The 20,808-nt window shown below is 39.4% G+C and overlaps 1 protein-coding gene across 1 annotated transcript in view; it reads left to right on the top strand.

The window, feature by feature from the left end:
* Nucleotides 1–18,286, top strand: part of ZNHIT6 (zinc finger HIT-type containing 6) — a 36,712-nt gene extending 18,426 nt beyond the window's left edge. The window contains exons 9-10 of the mRNA XM_056355980.1: nt 12,952–13,076; nt 17,349–18,286. Coding sequence (XP_056211955.1) covers nt 12,952–13,076; nt 17,349–17,434 — 211 coding nt within the window. The 3' untranslated portion in view covers nt 17,435–18,286. The remainder of the gene's footprint in view (nt 1–12,951; nt 13,077–17,348) is intronic.
* Nucleotides 18,287–20,808: the final 2,522 nt, after the last annotated feature.

The following is a 20,808-nucleotide window of genomic DNA, read 5'->3' as shown; positions in this document are numbered from 1 at the left end:
TAAAGTCACAGTAATTGGTTTGTATCCCACTTACTGAATGTAAAGTTTAAAGTTTAAAAAGAACTGTAGAAAGTTAAAATAGAAAAGTGTTTTGACTTGGGAAATGCAATTCCTCACTTGAAGTTATGTGAATCTGTTCAATTAAGTTGGTGGAGCAGGCCCAGCTGTGGCAGTGCAGGCAGGTCAAGGAAGCAGCATATTGAAAGAAAATTCCTCTTCTGAAAGGAAAGAACAAAGTTTGTTTGCAGTGGTGGGACTGCTGTGTCAGCAGAAAAGCATCTTCTGTCGACATAAGCTGTCTCACTGCCAGCAGGCGCTCTCAGCGCGGTTATGCCAGCATAGTTCTTGTGACAAAGGCTCTATGAGGGAATTTAAATTTTTACTGTAGTTGCATTACAGTTAAGGAAGAGAGAATTTATTTCTGTTTCTTCTCCTTTTGGCTCCCCTCCAGTTAAATTAATTTGAGGTTTATTGCTCTCATTCTATAAGTCAGTACCTGGAATTGTAGTGGAAGTACTTCCCATGGACTGGCTTGCTGTTTAGTGGTGCTCAGTGTGCCACAGAAGCTGAGCACAGACAGAGCTCTCTCACATTTCTTTATCCGCGTTCCTTTAACAGTGGGGAGCTGTTAACTGCTGTTTTGTGTAGCCTTGAGTGCCACTGTCAGCTCAGAGTAATCTGTCAGCCTGTGCCACCTCATTCTGCACAGCTTTAGTCTGTATGTTCCTATATGGCAGAATCCTCTTCCACCACTGTGAGCGCCTGGAGGAGTAGGATTGGTGTAGCCTCCTAATGCATGCAAATCTACATGAATGTTGTGTTATCCAAAGCTTCCCCCCGTGCCCACCGGAAAAATTCCTTCTCCACAAGCACTAGATAACAGAATCGGATGTTGGTTTTAGGCTTAGCGGAACCTTTTGAAAAAAAATACTTCTCGTAGTTACAATTACGTATTATTGAGGAAGTGCAATAGTGTTTCAGAGAACATCTAAGCAGGATTGTTATGGATTATAAAATGTTAGTCTTCTAGTTTTAAGATAAGTATGCTACAGAAGGATTTCAGTATTTCCTGCAATTGTTTTTGAAACAGGAGTTTGTGGTTTGGTTTTGGCTGTTTTCTATGTTTCACAGCAAATGGCCCTTTTAGTTTGAAAGTCCTTTGCAGAATGCTTTAAATTTTTGGGGGTTTTCTTTTTTTCTTTCTCCAGAAATATAAATTAGCCATGTAGTACAGATTGCTGCTTCCTCACTGGAGTTCTGCAGAACTTAAGCAAGCAGCTGGGTAAATTCAGTCATGGGCAGGTATCATGGATAGCTGCCAGACCACATGGTGCTTGCTTTCTTCTTGCTAGGTGCCTTTTATCATCAGTGATGACAGTTCTTAGAGAACTTTATGATAAGTTCTTATTTCAGTCTTCTTTAAAACCAGCTTGTAAGAATTGCATTCAGCATTAATTGGCAGCACTCCACAATTACTTTGAGTAACCTAAAGCATGACCTCTCCTCGTGTCCTTTCCTCCCTACCAGTCATCTAGCGCTCTGTAACTCTGTAACTGTTACACCAGTTAATCTTTTCATTAACTGCCCTTATTTATAAAGAATCTTATAAAGGAGGGTTTGAAAAAATGAGTGTTACACAACCCTCTCCTTCCTTTAAAACCTTGGTTTGGAAAAAATCTGCGTTTGAATGGGTTATAATAGTTTTCCATTTGGTGTTGCTTGCCTCTGTCACCTGTTATGCAATGTTTAGTTGGTGGTTGGTGTCCATTCTCTCCTCGACTGTAACTATTCCAAGAAAGGTTTAACTGCTGCCTCTTGGATGATTTTCACAGTCCACATTCTTTTATAAAGTAGTCTTTTCTTTCTTCAGGATAAATTAGTGTCCTGACTATCTTCAGATCCTTTATTTGGGATGCCTTCAAAGTGACTTCATATGGTAGGAGTATTGCTTTTTCCACTAAGGAAAGGAAAGATGCAACTGCCAAATTATACAGTCTGGTTTGGGAAATACACCTTCTTATTTTCTTATGAATTGCCTTATTAGGCTTTCTGTAACAAAAAAAAAAATCAAACCACCACCCCAAAAAAAACGGAATTCCTAAATCCAATGGACCCTTGATATTTGTTACAAGTAAGTACAGATATTTAATGAAAAAGTTATTTATTCATCCTTATTGTATAAGACTATCCTATTTCTAGAAGAGAAATAACTGCAACAGACTTGGTTTACAGTAGATATTTTAATCTGAGACACAATTAATAAAATAAATCTTAATGAGGTTAAGACCCACCGGTGGAATATCTCTTTTACTGGATTCAGTAGCATTTTGCATGATTCTAGTTTAGATAGTTGCCTGTCTTTAATCACGTGCATTTAGTTTAATAAATTACAAAATAATGCTTTCTTAAACATCAATGTTAAGTCTTCTATATCTAAGTTTTCTTTTTTGCCTGTTAGTATATTCAGAATGGCATGTGAACACTGTTTCAGAATAAGTTGTTGTAGAAGGCTTCGGAATTTGAAGTATCGGTAGGCACTGACAGAATATTTAGCTGCTTGGAAAATATAGTCTAGTTGGCCTTAAAAACTTTGTAAAGCCCACTGCTTTCAGTGGGTCATAATCTTCAAGGAGCCAGAGTACAGAGCAATACCAGACTATATCCTGTAGCTTTCCTGTTGTAACACTGCCACATCATACAAGGATGTGTATAGAATCAATTCTAGCACTGTTTTTTATATCAGCAGTACTGGTGCAGCTCACGCTTCAATTACATAGAAAGCCAAAAATATCACAAACATTTTTATACCAGTTCCAACGTCAAGGGGCTTCTTAGTCTCTGTGGTGACATTGGCTGGTGCACACGAGAATACTGGCATGTTTGCCACTTAATTTTTGTGGACCACAAAGAAAATCTGCTAAACGAGTATCAGAGGTTCTTCTCTACTAAACGGTATTGCTTTATGGTGGTGAACACTTGTTTTGCTTTAACTAATTCAATGCAGTTACTTCCCAGAAGGCTGGATGATGTTAGTAATTTTGGAGCACTTCCCTGTCTCAAGATCAGCTGGCAGAAATGAGAGTTATTTCCTTGGATGACTTGAGTTCTGTGCTCAAAGAGAATTTTCTTTTGTAGTCAATTGTTTTTAAATAACTAAGGGTTAGATCACGTTAGTAGGTCACAGTAGTCCCAGTAATAGATTTAGGAAGATGAAGTTTTTTTGCTTTAGTATGTGCAAATATGCCAGTGACTTTTAGCGAATAGTCTTAGAATTCAGAGAGTAATATAAGTGTAATGGAACCAAATCTTTTTTAAAATAGTATTTATATTGGATTATTTATTTTCCTGTCACTGAAAATCTATATTAGATATAGATCACTGTTTTGTCAGTGATGTTAAGGTTATAAAACTCTTACATTTAAATACGTTGCAGATAGCCTCAAATGTTGATAGTGTTAGTGCTTTCCTTAATTTTTCATACTGTCCTCCTAGGGCACTTCTTTCTGCGTTATCATTTGTGAGTAACTTCAGGTAAAAACAACAGAGCTTACAGTCTTTGCTTTCTGCTTTCCATACATGACTCGGTTGCCTTAAAAAGGCACTGCTCTTTGTGTTGTGCATGGATCAGTTCTTTTTATCATCACATTACAACCTCATTTCAAAAATACTACTTCATCTAGCAAAACAAATGTACTAGAATTAGCACGTTTCAACCATTATTTCCTCAGCATTTTCTGCAAACGCTGGAGATTGTGGGGTGGGTTTATTTAAGGTTCTCTAGTCTTACTTAAGGAAGCAATTTCTTTTCGCATTTGTGTAGTACATGGTATACATGAGACAGGAATTAAGGACACAAATCCCTGGCTGAACTGCTGGCCTTGGCATGAGCTGGAACGGACCCCAAGCTGGCTTTAACCAATGCCAGCAGAAGATTGACAGTCGAATTCACTACTCCTCTCTAGCTTGCAGCAGCTGGCACAAAAGCAGCTCTGCCAGCTTTACAAAAGCAGGGAACTAGCTTACAATAGTCATTCTTCCCTGCACAACTGTAGTCAGGCTCTGGCAACTTTGTACTGTTCAAGGGGAAATAGAATTTGGTCGGTAGTCTGTTTCTTAAACACAGCACTCCTGTGTATTAATACTTGCCGCTGTTTTTTTCCCAGAGTGTTGAGTTTTGTTGCGCGGACTTTTTTAATTAAAACTTCAGTATTTTTTACTGAATACTTTGTTACGTTTTGTTGTAGGTCATTTAAGGCTTTCTAGTTTTGTAACTGCAGCCATTTCAGTGTCATTTTTCACGTACTCCTCCTTTATCTGAGCATCCGTCTCCCTGCTGACAAAAGCGATGCAGAGCAACAGATGCCAGGATACGTAGATTTTACTGTAAAAAATAGTCACTTTTCCTTCCTATCTACTTACGTTTTTTATTGGAATCCTGTATTACACAACATAGAAGGAAAGCAGAAAACTAGTCGTGGTAGGTATAAGAAATATGTATGGTCTGAATCTGTAGCATGCATAGCTAAATGTTTGTGGTGCCTGACTACTGCTTGACCTTTGAGAAGATTTTTGGGATGATTAAAAAAAAATACCAGAATTTGTACATCTTACTATCTTGAGCAATCATTCATTATTTTTTTTCCTTGAAAGGGATTCCTTTATGAACCAGTAGGCGCCTGTTTTTTGAAGTAACAATCCAACATTTTGTAACACATGCTGAATTCTTTTGGATGAACTGTTTTATAATTAATGGTATTGCATTAGGTTTTCTGGAGCGTCCCAGCTAGAGAGTTGCTGACTGAGACATCTGTTGCACAAAGATTTATTTGAAATTACAGCATCCGCTCTAAAATTCTACTGTCTACGTTGCAGCAAGTTTGATCCAGACCACTTATGGAAGAGGAACCCGTAAGTGAATAGGTGGAGGATGAGATAACAATAGAAGTGTTAGTGTTGGCTTCAGCCAGTGGTTTCTCCTGTCTAGTCATCTAGTGATGTTCTGTAAGCACACAGGCAGACATGAAGACCTTCAGACCCTTCATGCTTGCAAAGCAGGTAGGCGGACCTTGAATTTTATAACATAAATAAAACTACGCAGTAGCCTCTCTTCTGCATCGTAACTGGGCTTGAAGCATGTGAGCAGCCTACCCAGCATGTACAGAGGCAGATTTTTTTCTCCTGGCTCTGAGGAAATGTGCATCTAGGAAAGGCTGTCTCAAGAACAAATCTTGCAGTTTGCTGCAGCTCACCATCTCTAGTAGGGAGCAGAGAGGAACTTACCTGTACGTATGTGCTATACAACATATGCATAGTTTGAAAAATGCCTTCATGGAAGTCCATGTACTGTGTAGCACGCACATATAAGGCAGACTTGAAGGCAGGGACACAGGCCATGAAGTCCAAGAAGAGACTGCAGTTGACAAAAACCTGTTGAATAATCTGTTGCCTCTTGGCTGGGAGAAGGAGCTGGTAGAAATGGGCTGTAGAGCAGAAATAACATACAGTCCATTTGTCCTATTCCAGTCTAGCATGAGTGTTGTGTGACATGTATTGAGGGGTTTAATTCAACTGTATCTGCCTGGGTTGTTGTTAAGTGTTTTTCTGAAGGAAGAAGAGGATTTGCTGCTAGTTTATTGGAAGAAAAAGACACAGTGAGATGCTGACTTAAAGTTATCAGAGTTTCTCAATTTGGGGGGCCAGGCAGCATGGGAAGGCTGGAGTTAAGAGGCTTCTAGAAGCAAAGATACAAACTCCTTCATGGGCAGTTGAAGTGATAGGCTGAATTTGGAAGCTGCAGCGCTGTGAACCATGGTAGCATAGGCATCAGCATTCTCAGAAAGGCGTAGTAGAGTAGAACCTCTTTATGTTCCAGTCAGGAAGGAGAAAACCTGTTATTTCCTGCTGATGCTGCCAAGGGGGAATCCCTCTGTTTTTTCTCTTTCTTGACAGAAATGAGCTAGGGCTGATTGTTTCAACCTTGCCAAGGAAGGAATTGACCTTCCTGCTTGTTTGCCAAGAAAATAATTTGTTTTCTTTATTTCATAGCTTTTCCTTTTCTTTGTAAAGCGTTAGTAACCCCTTAGTGGAAGGTGTATGGCACTGTGATTCCAATGCAAATAAGTATAAATTTGTGGATATGTTTCCACCATGTAGTACAGCATTAGAGGTATTCAGGCTATCTCCATATGAGCTCAGTTTGGAAGTCAGAATTTGCTGTCGAGGGATCCAGAACTACAGAAGTATCAATTCTTCCTGTTCCTGAAATGGAGGTTCATTAGATTAACCCAAGTGTAATAACAAAAGTCTTGCTAATATACAAAGACTGATTTCTCATCAGTTTTGTATTTCTGTTTATTTTATCTGTGCACTGCTTATATGTGTTAAGTTGTCAAATGCAATTTGACCTATTGGTTTTCTGAACTTCATGTATTAGGAGTTTTCCGCTGCATCCTTTGGTATTCCTTGGTACATCCCCCACCTCTAAAATTATTTACAGTAATGTTTCATGAGGCTGTGTAACAGAGTACTGTAATTAATGTAGACTTTGGGCATTTGCTTTTTCTCCATGATCATGCCAGTAATTTATTAATGGTACAAGTTACATATTTTTGCTTCCCTGCATTTTTTGGGAACCACCCACAGCTTTCACTTGTACTAAAGATGCCACTAGTATCTTTTCAGTTTTTGACACTTCAGGTGTTCATCTTCAGTAGTCAACCCACTCTTTTTTTAGTAACTTCTCCCTTGTGAAATTTCGTATTCCCTTTAGGCCTTCTGGCTATCATTAAAACTCATTAGGCTGTTTTGTTTCTTTATCTCAGCCATTCAGTAGCCTTGCAGTATGTCTGCTCTGTACTACTTAAGATTTGTAAACCTTGAGCTTTTGAGCAGTTTGTAAAGCTGCCTGACTTTGCAAAGTAAGTAAATTCCTCTGTGTGTGAAGGACTATTGCCATGATGCTCTTGAATTACAGCATCTTTGCTCACTGCTGGATTTTGTTACTTCTTTTCATTATGTTTTACGAGATGGGGGAAGTATTTGCTTTCTTGAAATTCAGTATCACACTGTATTCTTTGAACCAAATTCTACCAAATCCAAGAAACTTGACGTTTGCTAGTTTCACATTTTCCTTCTGTTTTGTCATACTTTCTCCCATGACTAAAAGATGCTGAATGGTTTGTACTTCATTTGATGTTTAGATCATTATTGTGCATCCTGAATCCTTTCACCACATCACTCTCAATGCTCAGTCCACTAAATTGTTGTGGCAGATGCCTTATCTGCTTTAAGGGTTTTGTCCATCGGTTGATATATTTTTCCATGACTGTCATTAAACAACTTTTGCCGTGTTTTTCTCTCTGTGCAATTGCCTCATTCTCAAGAGGTTTAAACAAGGGCAGCCTTTGTGCTTCTACGGTGGCATACTTGTGGTCTTGCTTATCTCTTCTTTCCATTAACTGTTTTACATATTTTCTGGGATAAAAGTGAAGAAACCATTAAATCTTTCTGGACATTTGGTATTGTGCCAAAAAATTTAGGTGACAACAATTAGTGTTCGTGATGCCTTCACTTGAGTATTAATTTATTTTCTTCCAGGATGTTTTAACTCCCTGGAATATGTTTGTAAGAAGAGGGGGGTTTGTTGTTTTGTGGTTTGGTGTCGTCCCCCCCAGCCATTTTACACTTCAGTTTTCAGCAGTTCTTAGGTTTCTCTAGTGAAAGGGCCTTTTACAGCCAATAAAAGAGAGGAGACCACTGATGGTTACAGCTTGTCTTAATATGGTCTTTGGGGGTTTTTTTGCCAAAATATGGCAAGGAAAAGGAACAGCTTCATGTGTTTTCTTCTTATTTGGAAGTGCCTTTATGTATTCTGTGTATGTAGGTATAGTTAGGAGATGGTGATGATGTCTGAGATGCTTTCCTGGTATGTTGGCAGCTTTTCTTCCTGTGTTTGTTTCTTTGGTTCCTAGCAGGACGTGTGGGCCAAGTGGTTGATAGGAGAAGGTTTCTTGTCCTAATTTTCATTTTTTCAGAAAAAGGACATCTGTGATGGACGTGTTACTTCAGATGGGAATCTGACTTAAAAATTAAGGGGTTCGCCGGGCACCTGGTGTGTGCTGGTGTAGGCTGAGCTGTGCAGGTATCGACAGTAAGGAGGAGAGGGTAGTCAATGTTTGTTGAGGCAAATTATGGAGCTCCTAGACCAGGGGCAAAAAACAGAGACCAGGAGTGGAATTCGGAGCTAGCAGGTTTTAAAATATTTAAGTGTGTAATATTTTGTCATTGTATTATAATTTTATATATAATATATTAATTAATATTACAATATTAAAATGTGTAAACTGTAGTACAATTTTTTTTTCGTATTAAAATATTAACTTGAACTGGGTTCCCATCCCCCTTCCTTAAAAAGAGTGTTCCAGCAGAGTGGTCTTTCATATTGTTCAGCCGTTGATAAGAATTAATTACAAAGGAAGTGTTATGGCAAGTCATTTCCTTTTTTTGTTCCTAAGGTCGCTGCTTTTTCACTCGTTGAATTTTCTAGTTCTTTTTCACACATATGGACTAACAAAATTCACTGCGTTCCAGATTTTTGGAATATCAGTTCTAGTGATAAATTAAATATAAAAGTTGTGTGTTATTTCAGTACGTTGTGTTTTCTGCTATATAACTTTCCTTTCATAGCTAATTCAAGAGTGCATTTCACTACTTCCATGTTCACCAAATCATAACCACACGAAGAGGTTATTCACAACTTAGGAATGAGAGTCCATCTGTTAGTTATTATCTTTGCTGTGCTGCAGCACTTCGGAACGAGTGCTTGGGAGAGGCTTTTAAATGCTGCACCCAGTCTTTGGGCGCTTCTAGGCAGATGAAGATACCTAGGAAATTCACCCTCTTTTTTTTTGGGGGGGGGGGGGGGGGGGGGGCGGGCAGGAGTACATCTTTGTTCTTCCCATAAGTTAGCAGAAGTTTGGTTGTGGATTTTTGGGACTAGACCCAAAATAGATAACGTGATTTATTGTATCTGAGTTATGCCAAGTAAATACCTCGATGTTTCCACTCAGTTCTAGGAAGAAAAATCATCTATGTTTAAAATATGCGCAATAGTTTTAGTTGATCTCTGTCACAGGAAAATTGTGTCATTATACAAGTATGAATTTTAGTAATATTTACAATTATTTAGATGCTTAAAACGTGTTTGTTCTCTTTTCAGCATCTGCAAGACTGAAATAAAAATTAACATGGTTGTGATTTATCTTTAATTCCAGATGGCAGGTTTTTTCTTTATTAAAATGAAAGTTCCTGTAGATGACATTCAGGAAAACCTGATCAGCAGGGAATTTCCTGCTGTCTGAATCCATGGAGACAAGTTACGCCACTGCGATGATAGCCATGGGCTCCATTTGAGGGGAGCGTGTTGTGATGCAGTGACCTAATATAGCATTCCTGCCTGTGGGAGACAGATTAGGAGACTGAATTGTTGAATTCCTGGAAGGTGGTAGAATAACTATAGATAGTGAAACTCGCCTTCACAGAAACTTATAGATGCTATCAGAAGTGCAGAGCCACATTAATTTCAGCGTTTTGTGAGAGGTAACGAAGCCATTCATAGAGCAAATGTAATAGTCATATGGGAACTGATGTGGGCTTGCTGAATCTTGTCAAATTTTCTCAATTGTCACAATTTTTATAGGTTTTTAAACTGCCTGCTGGCAGGCAAAATTTATTTAATTTTTTCCCTTTAAAAAGCAGTTACTGTTTTTTCATTCCAGCTAAAATCAAAAGCTGTTGTCTGCTAAGATTGTCTCTTTGTGGTCCTTATAAATGGAGTTATCTTATCAAGAAGAAATCCAGGTGTATTTCTTGCTTCGTGACAGAGTCATAAAGCCTTGCTTGGGGTGAGAAAAGAGTCAGGAAAGTGTATTAGATGGTGGGTGTTGGACAAGGAGGCTGAGGGAGTGTATGGAAGGGGGAAAGAAAATCTGTGGGAAGTAAATCCCAGGGAGGAAGGAAGATGGAGAGAGCAGAGTGCAAAGAGAAGTCCTGCTGAATACGGGGATCGGGAAGTTGTAGCGCAGACAGTTTGTATGAACTGGGCAGCAGGAGAAAAGAGAAAGCAGGGGCAGGGTTTAAAGGAAAGATGTGAAGATGGGGTATTCAGGCAGTGGTTCTGTCAGGGTGGTCAGTTCATTTGGAGCCAGGCTTACCTTCAAATCCATCCTGTCATGAGGGGCCACAGGAGCTTGCTTAGGATGACAGCCTCAGTTAAGTTGGCTCCTGTAACTGGCCCTGGAGCGTGGAAGAGTCCAAGTGAAAGAACAGACATGCTGATTGTCATTCATTTTACTGGATTGTCACTTGAAATGCACAGTGAAGGAAGGGCCTGAAGAAGGTTGCAGCTCTTTATGCGTTCTTACTGAGCAGGCTACTCAGTCCCATTGAAACACAACAAGTAGGTGAAAATGGTGATAAAAGAACATCTGGTAATATCTGATTACCGGGTTCTCCCTGCTCCATCTCCTACCTGTGGTGACACCACTTCCCTGCAAATACATGGGAGGACCTGCATTCCAGTGTTATCCTACATCCTCAGCTCATCGTGGTGAATAATGACTACAGGAAGTTACAAGACTTGTAAAAATGCCATTTCATTTAATTTCATTTTTCTCAAACAGGTCCAGCCTTTTCATAAGTAAAAATTGAAATTGTATGTGTATGTAGGCTTTTGGAAAAGCCTTCTTACTGGGACAGTCTTCTTTTGCCCATAGGTCTGTGTTGTTCACCCTCTGATGTATGACTTCATTCTAGTTCTGGGATAAAATTGGGAAGGTTTTTATCGTGAGTCTTTCAGAGAGAGAACCTGAAAAACCAGTCTTGCTCAGGAGCCATCCAGTATTAGACTTTGGAATTGAGTGATAAGTACTAGTTTTCTTTTGAAATCTTTTAATGTCCACAGTCAAGGAAGAGGTTGGCAGGTGGATTAGCAGATAACCTCTACTTGCACTTGTGTATGAAGTAGGGAATGTGGTAGACGAGGTCTTTTGGATAGCATAGAGAGTAAGAGCAAAGTTTAGAAAAGAGAAGCATCAAGCTCCTTTGTTAGAGTCTCCGTGAAGTTTACAGCCTACATTATGCACTAAAAATTTAGATGTTTTTTCTGTCACTGTCAACCAATAAAATTGCTTTAAAAACGAAGATAAAACTCTGACTCAGTGATCTAACACTTCAGTAACTTACTATCATAAAATAGTTTTAAGTACAAACGTTTTATCTTATGCCAAGCTGGACGCTAAAGATGTTTTGTCTAAAACATGAGATAATGGAAAGTGTATTGTGGCATGTGGATTACTTTAGCCTCTTGGTGGTAAATGTTTGCTTAACCAGAAAAGAATGCGTTGAGGTCCTTGCCAAAGGAAAGGTATTGCCATACTTTGCATTTAGAGTACTGTAAATAAAGCAGTAAATATGTTTCTGTTCATGTGTGTTAATCCACAAGTTATGAATGCATTCATTCAATAAGAAATGTAATATACTGTTATCCCTTTTAAAGGGTTTCGGTAAGAAGAGGTCATAATTACTTTGGGTTGAGAGAAACATGAAACCAAATATTTTCATGATGATTGAAGTTGAATATGAGAGAGAAATAGTTTTTGCTCAAACTAAGTTTCCCTTAAATCTCAAGAATTCAAATCCTGTTTTACCTTCAATATTATTCTTGTGTGCTGACTCCTCTGATGTACTGTTTTTAATCACACATTACTGTAAATCATAAAGTATATAATTTCCTTCACGCATCCAGCGTTGGTTTTGGCAAAAGAAAACCCAACTGTATAATATGTTAATGATCAGAGGAGGCAGAGCAGCTATGGGAAATTCTCCACTTATTGCCTACAGTATATTTTGGTTTTGAACTTCATTTGCCTTTAATTGATACAATAGCTTAGTAGTAATTTAATAATGCTGATTACAGAAAGAATTGCATAACTCAGATTGCAACGTAATAATATCAGAGCATCTGTTGGATGCCACACTTACAGCAAGTGAAAGCAATGGGGTTTCGCTTTCAGAGGGCTTTGAAATGTCCCTTCCTTTCCCCAAAATCCCACGCCCAGGTTTTCAGTTAGAGAGTTGGGAGAGAATGTTACAGTTCTAGGAAACAATTGTGGAGAAGATGCTCACTTTACTGTTTATTACTGTGGCATTATTTGTTCTGTACCTGGCTTCACGGTGAAGAGGAGCCGTTTTCTGGGAAAGGACTGTGCATCTGAGTCATGTGCTTCTTGTAGCACACACATATGTGGGGATTTCTACAGGGTGCTTGCAGGTGGTGCTATAAGAAGCAGAAATTTAATTACACATAAAAGGGATATTGTACCATCGTTTAGAAATTATTGCCTCAATGTTCCGGGTATCAGAGCCCTTACTTGTATAAAAACAGAGTTCTAAGTGCTTCCAGTATACCTTTGCTTTAGTAGTTGTTCAGATTCGCTTTCTATTTTGTCTTGCCAGTTCTTCACTGATAATTCGTAAGTAAATCCATAAGGTGCACTGCTAACTATGTAAATTAAACCTGTAGCGTTAAAGCCCAGAAGTACAACATTGTTATTTTTAATTTAGAATCTAGTTTTGGTAAATATACCCATTTTGATAACCCTATGTCTGTATCTGAAAGATACTCATTAAGAACTCATTTCAGCCCTTAGAGAAATTTGATTCTCCTCTTGTTGTTACGCTTAGATGTTAGGAGGGTTTAAAAAAAACATATGTAGCTGGATAATAAGACTGGACATGTAATTTGAATCATAAGATAGTTCTTCTGAACATATCATCTGAAAATCCTCTGAATTGGCAGAAGCTTCCCTCCATGCCACCACCTCCTTCCCACAAGTGTACCGTATGTCCTTGGTACTCTTAAAATCCAAAATAAACTTCCCTGTTATTTTTAAGGTACAATGAACTGGATGCCAGTAGAAGCCTCCTAGACAATTTGAAAGGCAAAGTAATAATTGAGTATCCAACATTATTTGTGGTCCTAAAAACATTGAAGAATGACATGGTGGTTCTTGGCCAAGGTAAGCATATATTTATTTCCTGATATGCTATACTTAGATATTTTATTTAAATAAACAATAATTAAGGATATGCCTATTAATAATGCCAGGAATGTGCAGTATGTCTTGTATTTCCCTCTGAATTGAAAAGATTGCTATAAAAAAACTGTTATGAATGCTGTCTTAAAACTGCTGGCTGATAGTTTACATCCATAAGCTGTATTGTATGTGGTTTTCCTAACTTTGTTTACTGGTGTTTGGTTGGGGTTTTTGTGTATTTTTAGCCATTAACGTAAAACAAGTATTCAGCCTTGTCCTAAATTTAGGACAATGTAAATATAAATGTAGCAAAGTTTGACAGAGTTGGTTGTTTCTAAAAGTCAAGCTGTCTGGGGAGGATGAGTTTGAAGTAAGTCTGCTAATCACACAAAGGAATAATTCTCCATTATTTCCAAGCATTGGACAAACAAGTCTGAATTACAGGGTAGTTACTAGAAATTGTAACGGCAAATTAGCTTTTCAGGCGGGTTAAAAGCACAGTGTTACCTTTCAAAAAGTACTTAGTTGAGGGAGAACTTCCATCTTGGATGTAACTTAGAGTCCAGGTCTAGGAGGAATTTGTGTTTTAGTTTTGCAGTTAACTTTCTCCCCATATAAAGGCTTCATGTCCCAACTCACTTTCTGGAGGTGCTGATACAGGGAATCAGTTCCCTTGTCTCTTGTCCTCCAGCTAGTCACTGTGGTTACCAAATTCCATACTTTTCAGTGGTGAGCCAGCCTGTAATTTTTACAGATTTCTGAAGAAAAGCTTTGAAATATGTTTGCAGTGACTGTTTCCCCGTGGCAACTCATTCATGCCTCTATGTGCATATAATTTGACTGAATAAATATGACACTGAGAATACTGTACCAGTGATATCAAACTTCCATGGATCTTTGCTGTTCCGGCTAGATAGAACACTAAGTGATCCACTGGAGCAATCTGCTCTCAAAGAAACAACGTGCAAACATTTCTTGCACTGCGCAGCAGGAGTTTTGGATAGTGAGATACCGTGGCAGGGGATAAGGTAGAAGTCTTGTCTGAGCAACTAGGTCCACTGATACTCACCCTAGGAGTGCACAGACGTGTACTGGAGCGCAAGGAAATGAGGTGCTTTCAGTTTATCCATTATTTCTCGATCTAGGTCCCTTGGTTTTCAGTAGTCAGCCCCACTCCTATGATTTCAAGGCCAGGCTGGATGGGGCTTGGAGCAGCCTGGTCTAGTGGAAGGTGTCCCTGCCCATGGCAGGGGAGTTGGAACTAGATGATCTTTAAGGTCCCTTCCAACACAAACCATTCCGTGATTTAGATGTCAGGGGGGCACTACAGTTGATTGACTCATAAACCTAATCTGCGTAGGGTGGTTGTCGTTGTCTCCTGAGCCAGTAGGGAGGTTGTCCTTTTAGGGATATAGATTCAAGTAAGCGCTGATTGAACAACACTGTATTTTGAGGTCGTGCTGCCGCAGCGGCACGGGCAGCGTGGGCGTCTGTCTTCAAGATAGTAACCTTCCTCTGCCGCAGGGATCGTTCACTTAGCAGTCACCCCTGAAGCTGGTATTCAGGGAACACTGGCAGTTGTTGCAGGGTTTGGAAACCTTTGATTTATTTTCTTTTAACTGTTTCTATAGATTCCATAAAAATCAAGTGCATAGTTCCCTGTTGAGGTGTCTTGGGTATATTTATTATATAACATTTTTTAATTTTAATATTATTTATTTTAATATTAACACTTAACTTCAGCCTTGAGTTCGGTTTGGACCCTGTATACTTGGAGATTTTTCTGTTAAGAGTGGAAGCCTGCCACAGTAACTCCATGTTGTTTCAGGAAAAGCATGTTCAGAACATGAATATAAAAATACGAGGGCTTTTTTGGTTGCTGTTATCCCGGTGAGGACAAAATACCACTTCTGCTGAAGTGTGGCACAATCATTATACTCTTATGCTGTGTGCCATCTTTACAGAATAAAGGAGAAAAAGCAGTATTTAGTCTGCTTTACCAGCTGCATTCACAGATAATTGCTAAGAGCGGAAATCTTGGGTTCACCTCCAGGGAGAAGTCAGTTATAATCAGAGAGGTACTTGAGCTGACTCCCGTCTCCCAAGAAGTGACCTTTCTGCTGCAGCATCTTGTGTGTTTCTCGCAGTCCAGTTTCTTTGCCATGTATGACTTCTTGTATCAGTTGCACGCCCCTCCTAAGCTATCCGTCCTGCTCTTGCTTATCCTCTCTCTAACCATACTGCCTTTCCTTTCTGCCGCCTTCGTGCGCACCCGGAGGGACACTTGTCTCGGAGAGCCTGTCCGGCTGACCTCCCTTCAGCATTCCAGGGAAACAGCTGCCGCATTGATGAGTGGATGTCTGGCAGAGCGTCTGCCAGAGCACGGGGGCTCCAACGACCATAGCCCTCACGGGCTCTGTTTGCAAAGGACACAGGCTAGAACAAGAAACAGTGTCTTGTGGGAGTTCAACTGCTAAAATACTGTTTCTTTACCAAGCAATCTCAGATCTGCACCCTTCCCCAGGAAGGACAGTAGCATAGCCGTAGCAACAGGCACATGCTGGGTAAAGATCACCATTCCCCCCGGGATTCAAGTTACTGCCCCCAAAGACTGGGGGAGAGCCAGAGCTGGATGTCCTCAAAGAGAAACTGCTAGAATTTAATGAGGACGAAGCCTATTTCTCCTATCCTCATTCTCAGAAATGACTGAAGTATTTTGGCTGAAACTTTCAAAAAATAAGGAAAATAGGAATTGAGGAAGGAAACCAGCACTGAAAAATTCAAACCCAGAGTTTAAATTTTACATTATAAGTAAACTGCAGCCAATTTTATGGTGGGAAGGACTGGGCAATCTTAATTTATAGGCAATGCTATCAACACCATACAAACATGTTATTTTTGAGTGAAGACAATCTATAATTACTATTAAATAAAACTTACTGTAACAGACTAAAGCTGAAATCTGTCTGTTGAGCTGCACTGTGAGTCAGAAGATTGCCACGTTCTTTTATGCGATGTTTTGATGCTTGACTTGCTTATAGCAAAAACTACAGGTGCTCTGATTTCAGCATACAAGGTCAGTCATGGCTGAAGATAGTAGAGGATTATAGAAGCTTTCACAGGACTTAGGGGCAAAAACAAGCCTTACTTTGTGCATTACTCAGTACATATCTGGCATATAAATGTTAATTGATTATACACTAGATTTAATGTAGACAAAATGTGACCTCCAGTGTTTCTGGGTGAAATGCTTCTATTTTCTTGAACAAATTCCATTGAAACTGTACAGGTGCACACTGTGTCCGATGTATTATCAGTGTTTGCCAGCTGTAGAACTTGGCTTGACAGGACAGTAAGTATACTTCATCAGTTCCCTTTTGGTAATGTTTCCTTCATAAAGCATCTGACACTAAATGCTCAAAAACTTCTTTAAATTCATAGTTGGATCAACTACTGAAAATAACAATGAGAGCAGAGTGTGAATCATGGGCCCACTCTGCTGTACTTTATTTTTGTGCGGGTTGAGTGCCACCGAGCAGTGGCATTTGCTGACCTCACCACAAGGTGACTGGGGTCAGTGCTTGTTAAAGAAGGAGTCTCGGGGTGTGAGGCTGAAGACCAGTTTGGGAAATGAATGCTTCACGATATGATCTCATCAGAGCACAACAGCTGTGTCCTAAAGCACAAATTACTGTGCAGCTTAACCTCATCAGCCTTAGCTCATGGATTCACACAGCTTAACACCATCTTTATGATGCTGGAACACGTGGAAGGAGCACATAGGTGCATCATCTTATTTTTCCATTTCCATTTAGAATTTCTTAGTAGTTCCCCATCTTAACTGAAATGCTAATAAAAGTGTAAATGATTTGTAATTCATGACAGTTGTGATGGATGTATGTAGTGACCCAGAAAACAACATCTAAAGCCAGGAGAAGAATCTTAAATTCTCAGTGGATGAAGGGGAAGGGTTTTGTGGGGAATAAATACTCTGCTTACCTACTTGACTGAAAGACCAAGATTTAAAAACTGTAAGAAATTCTCAACATTGTCCTGCTTTCTCCTTCAGCAACAAAGTCCTGCCCAGGGCTTTATCCCATCTTATGAGGTTGATTATGTCTTATGAAATAGCTGTCCTGAAGGAAAGTGTGATTAAGAGGAAAAGAAGATATGAAACTGTTTCTGTTTGATGAGCAAACAACATTGCTGAAACTAATGGCTTGTTTGTTTTTTGTTTGTCTCCTACACCCTCAGATGGCAGTGAACCTGCAGAGAACTCGGACAGTGAAAGTTCATCCCTTTCGTCTGTGGAAGAAGGGGAAATTCGGGACAGTTTGTGACAGTTGAGAGAAGAGGGTGGAGTCAGAATTTTTTTACTCTTATAATTATTTAATTAAATTTATTTTATACCAAATGAGTTCTCAGAGGTTTGGTTTGATTTCCTTCACTAAAAGCAGCACTTCCAAACTGCCTGTCTATTTTTGGATTTAGTAGTGTATGTTTAGGGATGTAAGTAAAAAATGGGGAATTGCCGATTACAGAAAAAACTGATATTCTTGTTTAATTGCAGCCTTTTGTCCATGTATCTTTCATAAATCAGAGTAGCCCAAATTTTAACATTTCCAGGTTAATTTCAACTATATTTTTTTTTCCTTTTACCCTAACAGCTCAGTGTCTGATTTCAGAGTTTATAAATACCTGATCACATATTTGTATTTATACGTGGATTTGAGTCTTAATGCTTAAACTTACTGAAAAAAACCACTGTGTTTCATTAGATTAATTTTCTTTTAGGGTGTGTCTATGTCATGCTGAGCTGCTGCAAATGATTTTACTTTGCTTTTTGCTTTAATCTTCTGTGGTGGCATTTTGCGTGCCTGGTGCGATACATGTTTTTTATTCCTTCATTGCATCTTGTTTAATGTGTTTAAGACAGGTCAAACCATGTTTCAGGGTGGCGTGTTGGTGAACGTTTAATCGTCTACCCTGACCTTCTAAATTAGTGTGGGTTTTAAAATCGATAGAAATGGATACATAAAGTGTCGCTAGTGCTAATATATTGGACTTACATATAATGCTTATGTTATGCATCTCATATTACTAGTTTACCTGCTAAAGCCAGGTATTGTAAATATTCACTGGAGTATCAACTAAGCCTACCTACTTAAAAACAAATAAACCTTAAAAAAAGAGTCCTGTACTGTATCATCTGCTGACAATAGAAATCTGCTGTTAACTTCTGGGAAGATTTTGAGATCACAGACCCCTTCTCACTGTGTGTAAGTCCCCGGGGCAGGGGGGGTGGGGGGGTGTCTGTTGGGGGATGAGAACAGCATGTGCTGTGAGCGGTGTGAGACTGGTGAGCCCCTCTGCACGCTTGCACCAGGCAGTTCTCAGGAATTAGCACAGGTGGTTGGGATTGGTTTGCAAGGGTCTAACTACTAAGTCAGTACATGTCAAGTCATAAGGATACGATCACTTTGTAGACAGCGCTGTGAGGTTGTCGCTCCCGTTGTTGTTACCCCAGCCTGTTAGTCTCCTGCTGGAGACAGGCACCCTTGTGACGAAAGTTGATGGCGTGGGATGCACGCCACACTGCCATGAAGGTGGGTTTTCAATACAATGGTACTTCCTGCCGGTGCTGGCATCGTAAGTGGAAAGACAACAGAAAGCAGTGAAGGAGCGTGTTGAGGTGACAGGAGGCTGTGGCAGCAGTATGGGAGAGGGCTGGGGGCTGCCAGACTCGCTCAAGGCTTCAGGGCACCAGGCTGTCGGTTCCTTACCGGCCATGCTGCGGGGAGAGGATTTTGGAGATGTTAAAAGTTTTAGAAGTGTATTTTTTTCCACACCTTTGCAAACAAATTGTCATTAAAAAAATTGTTCACCGTGACACCTAGCTACTGGTTTGGAAAGTTTTCTCACAGCGGTATCTATCATGTGTCCTTTCCCTTGTGTGTTTTGCAGCCCCTGGTAAAACAGGGAAGTTTTTCTTCTTGCCTGGCAGTAGCCACCTGTGCTCTATTTTCCTTTTTAGTCATTGTTGGTCCTCTGCCCACCTCTTGTTTCAATGTTTGTTTTTTTAACCCTTTTTAAAGAACCAGGATTCCTAGCTATAGGTGCTGCTTTCATATTTTTTCAGTTCAGTGGAAGTGAATAAGCTTTTCCTAATCAGTGATTACTGCACATTGACTTGGTAGCCACAAATTACTTTAAACCAGTCTTGAACTCGTTCATAACACCACTGATAAAAGAGCAGAACAGCAAAGCTGCCACAGTTCATTTGCTGGAAAATGTTTCATCTGGAGTAAGAGCGTGGCATTTCTATTAAGATTCATAGTGCATGGCGGAAACAAGAACACTGCAAATATTAGTGTTGATCTGCATGTGTGTGTGATTAGTCTTTGGCTGAGGAACGCAGATTTGTAATTTGCATTACTTCCATACTTTCTCGAAGGTTTTCGTTAATTGTGTGAAAGGGTTTGCCTGTGCTGGTTTTTTTTCTTCCATAAATCTAGGGTAAGCTTCCTTGTGAGTTAAAACACAATGGTAATGTCTTTTTAAATGAAGGTGCTGTTGAATCTATTCTTCAGATGTAAATCTATTCCTATCTTAAAGAAGGTCTTAAAAAATGATTAAGGAACATTCCTGTGGTGGTTACTAGAACTTAAATTTCCCAAACAAAGCTGGGAATCATCTTCCAGGATTCAATCAAATCGAGAATAAAAGGCCTTGGTAGCACTTGCCATTCATTCCCAGGTTACTATTTACCTATTCTTACTTAGTTTTGGTAAAGGTTACACTAGTTTGAACAGTGGCAATTCATCAAATGCAAGCCAAGATGGAATCGAAGTATTTTTATTAAGTTTTGCTAAACTTCTTCCATTTTTCATTATAGAAACGAATCAAAATGATGGTGTCTGGCTAAAAGCACAGCCTTACTGATGACAGTTGACCAGTGCGGGTCCTGCAACAATGGTAATTCTTCATAATAATAATGTTACTGACGTAATCAAAGTTTATGTACTCTTTGACTAGGCAGATGGTTTTTAACACTTTCATAGGCAGTTAAGGGAAAGTTTTTAACTCCTTTCTGAGTGATTTAACCCAGAACGAGCATCTTGTAATAAACTGAAGAGAGAACAAGCATCTTTAAAAGCTGTATTTTTAGGTTTCTGGTCAGGCACTTGAAATTTAAGACGTGGAGCTGAGGTTGCGTGGAAGACTTCAGTTGTGTCCATTTTGAAAGCATACTACTGTAATCATATTATATGAGGATCCTTACAGGACCCTGCCTTGATTCAGCACGGATGATGTCTGCGAATGAAAACTGTGTGGTGGTATTTAATCTTCATTGTGCAATACCAGCTTGCATTGACTGCTTATTTTTATGCCTGCTATGCTTACTGATTTATTTTCCTCTATAAACTACTTGTAATAGAAGGAACAACAAGCTATTTGCGTGTAGCGTTGTTCCAGCGTTTATTTTAATGTTTAGGCTTTTCAGGTTTCAAAGCCTGAACCCTCACAGCATGCTTGAGCTGAAGGACCATCAGCTTGCAAAGCAAAGAGGAAGGGTTCTTGTCCTGAATGAACACGCCACTTTAAAAAAATCGAAGCTTAATTAAGTCACCCCTTTCACAAGCCATAAATGACAAAAATAGAGCATAGCTAAGCACAAAGCAATAGCTGAGAAGTGGGACTGAGTCAGCTGTAT

The sequence above is a fragment of the Falco biarmicus genome, chromosome 11 (genome assembly GCF_023638135.1).
Source record: "Falco biarmicus isolate bFalBia1 chromosome 11, bFalBia1.pri, whole genome shotgun sequence".
Classification (NCBI taxonomy): Eukaryota; Metazoa; Chordata; class Aves; order Falconiformes; family Falconidae; genus Falco; species Falco biarmicus.
Note: the sequence above shows the minus strand (reverse complement) of the source record. Positions and strands in the feature narration are given on the sequence as shown.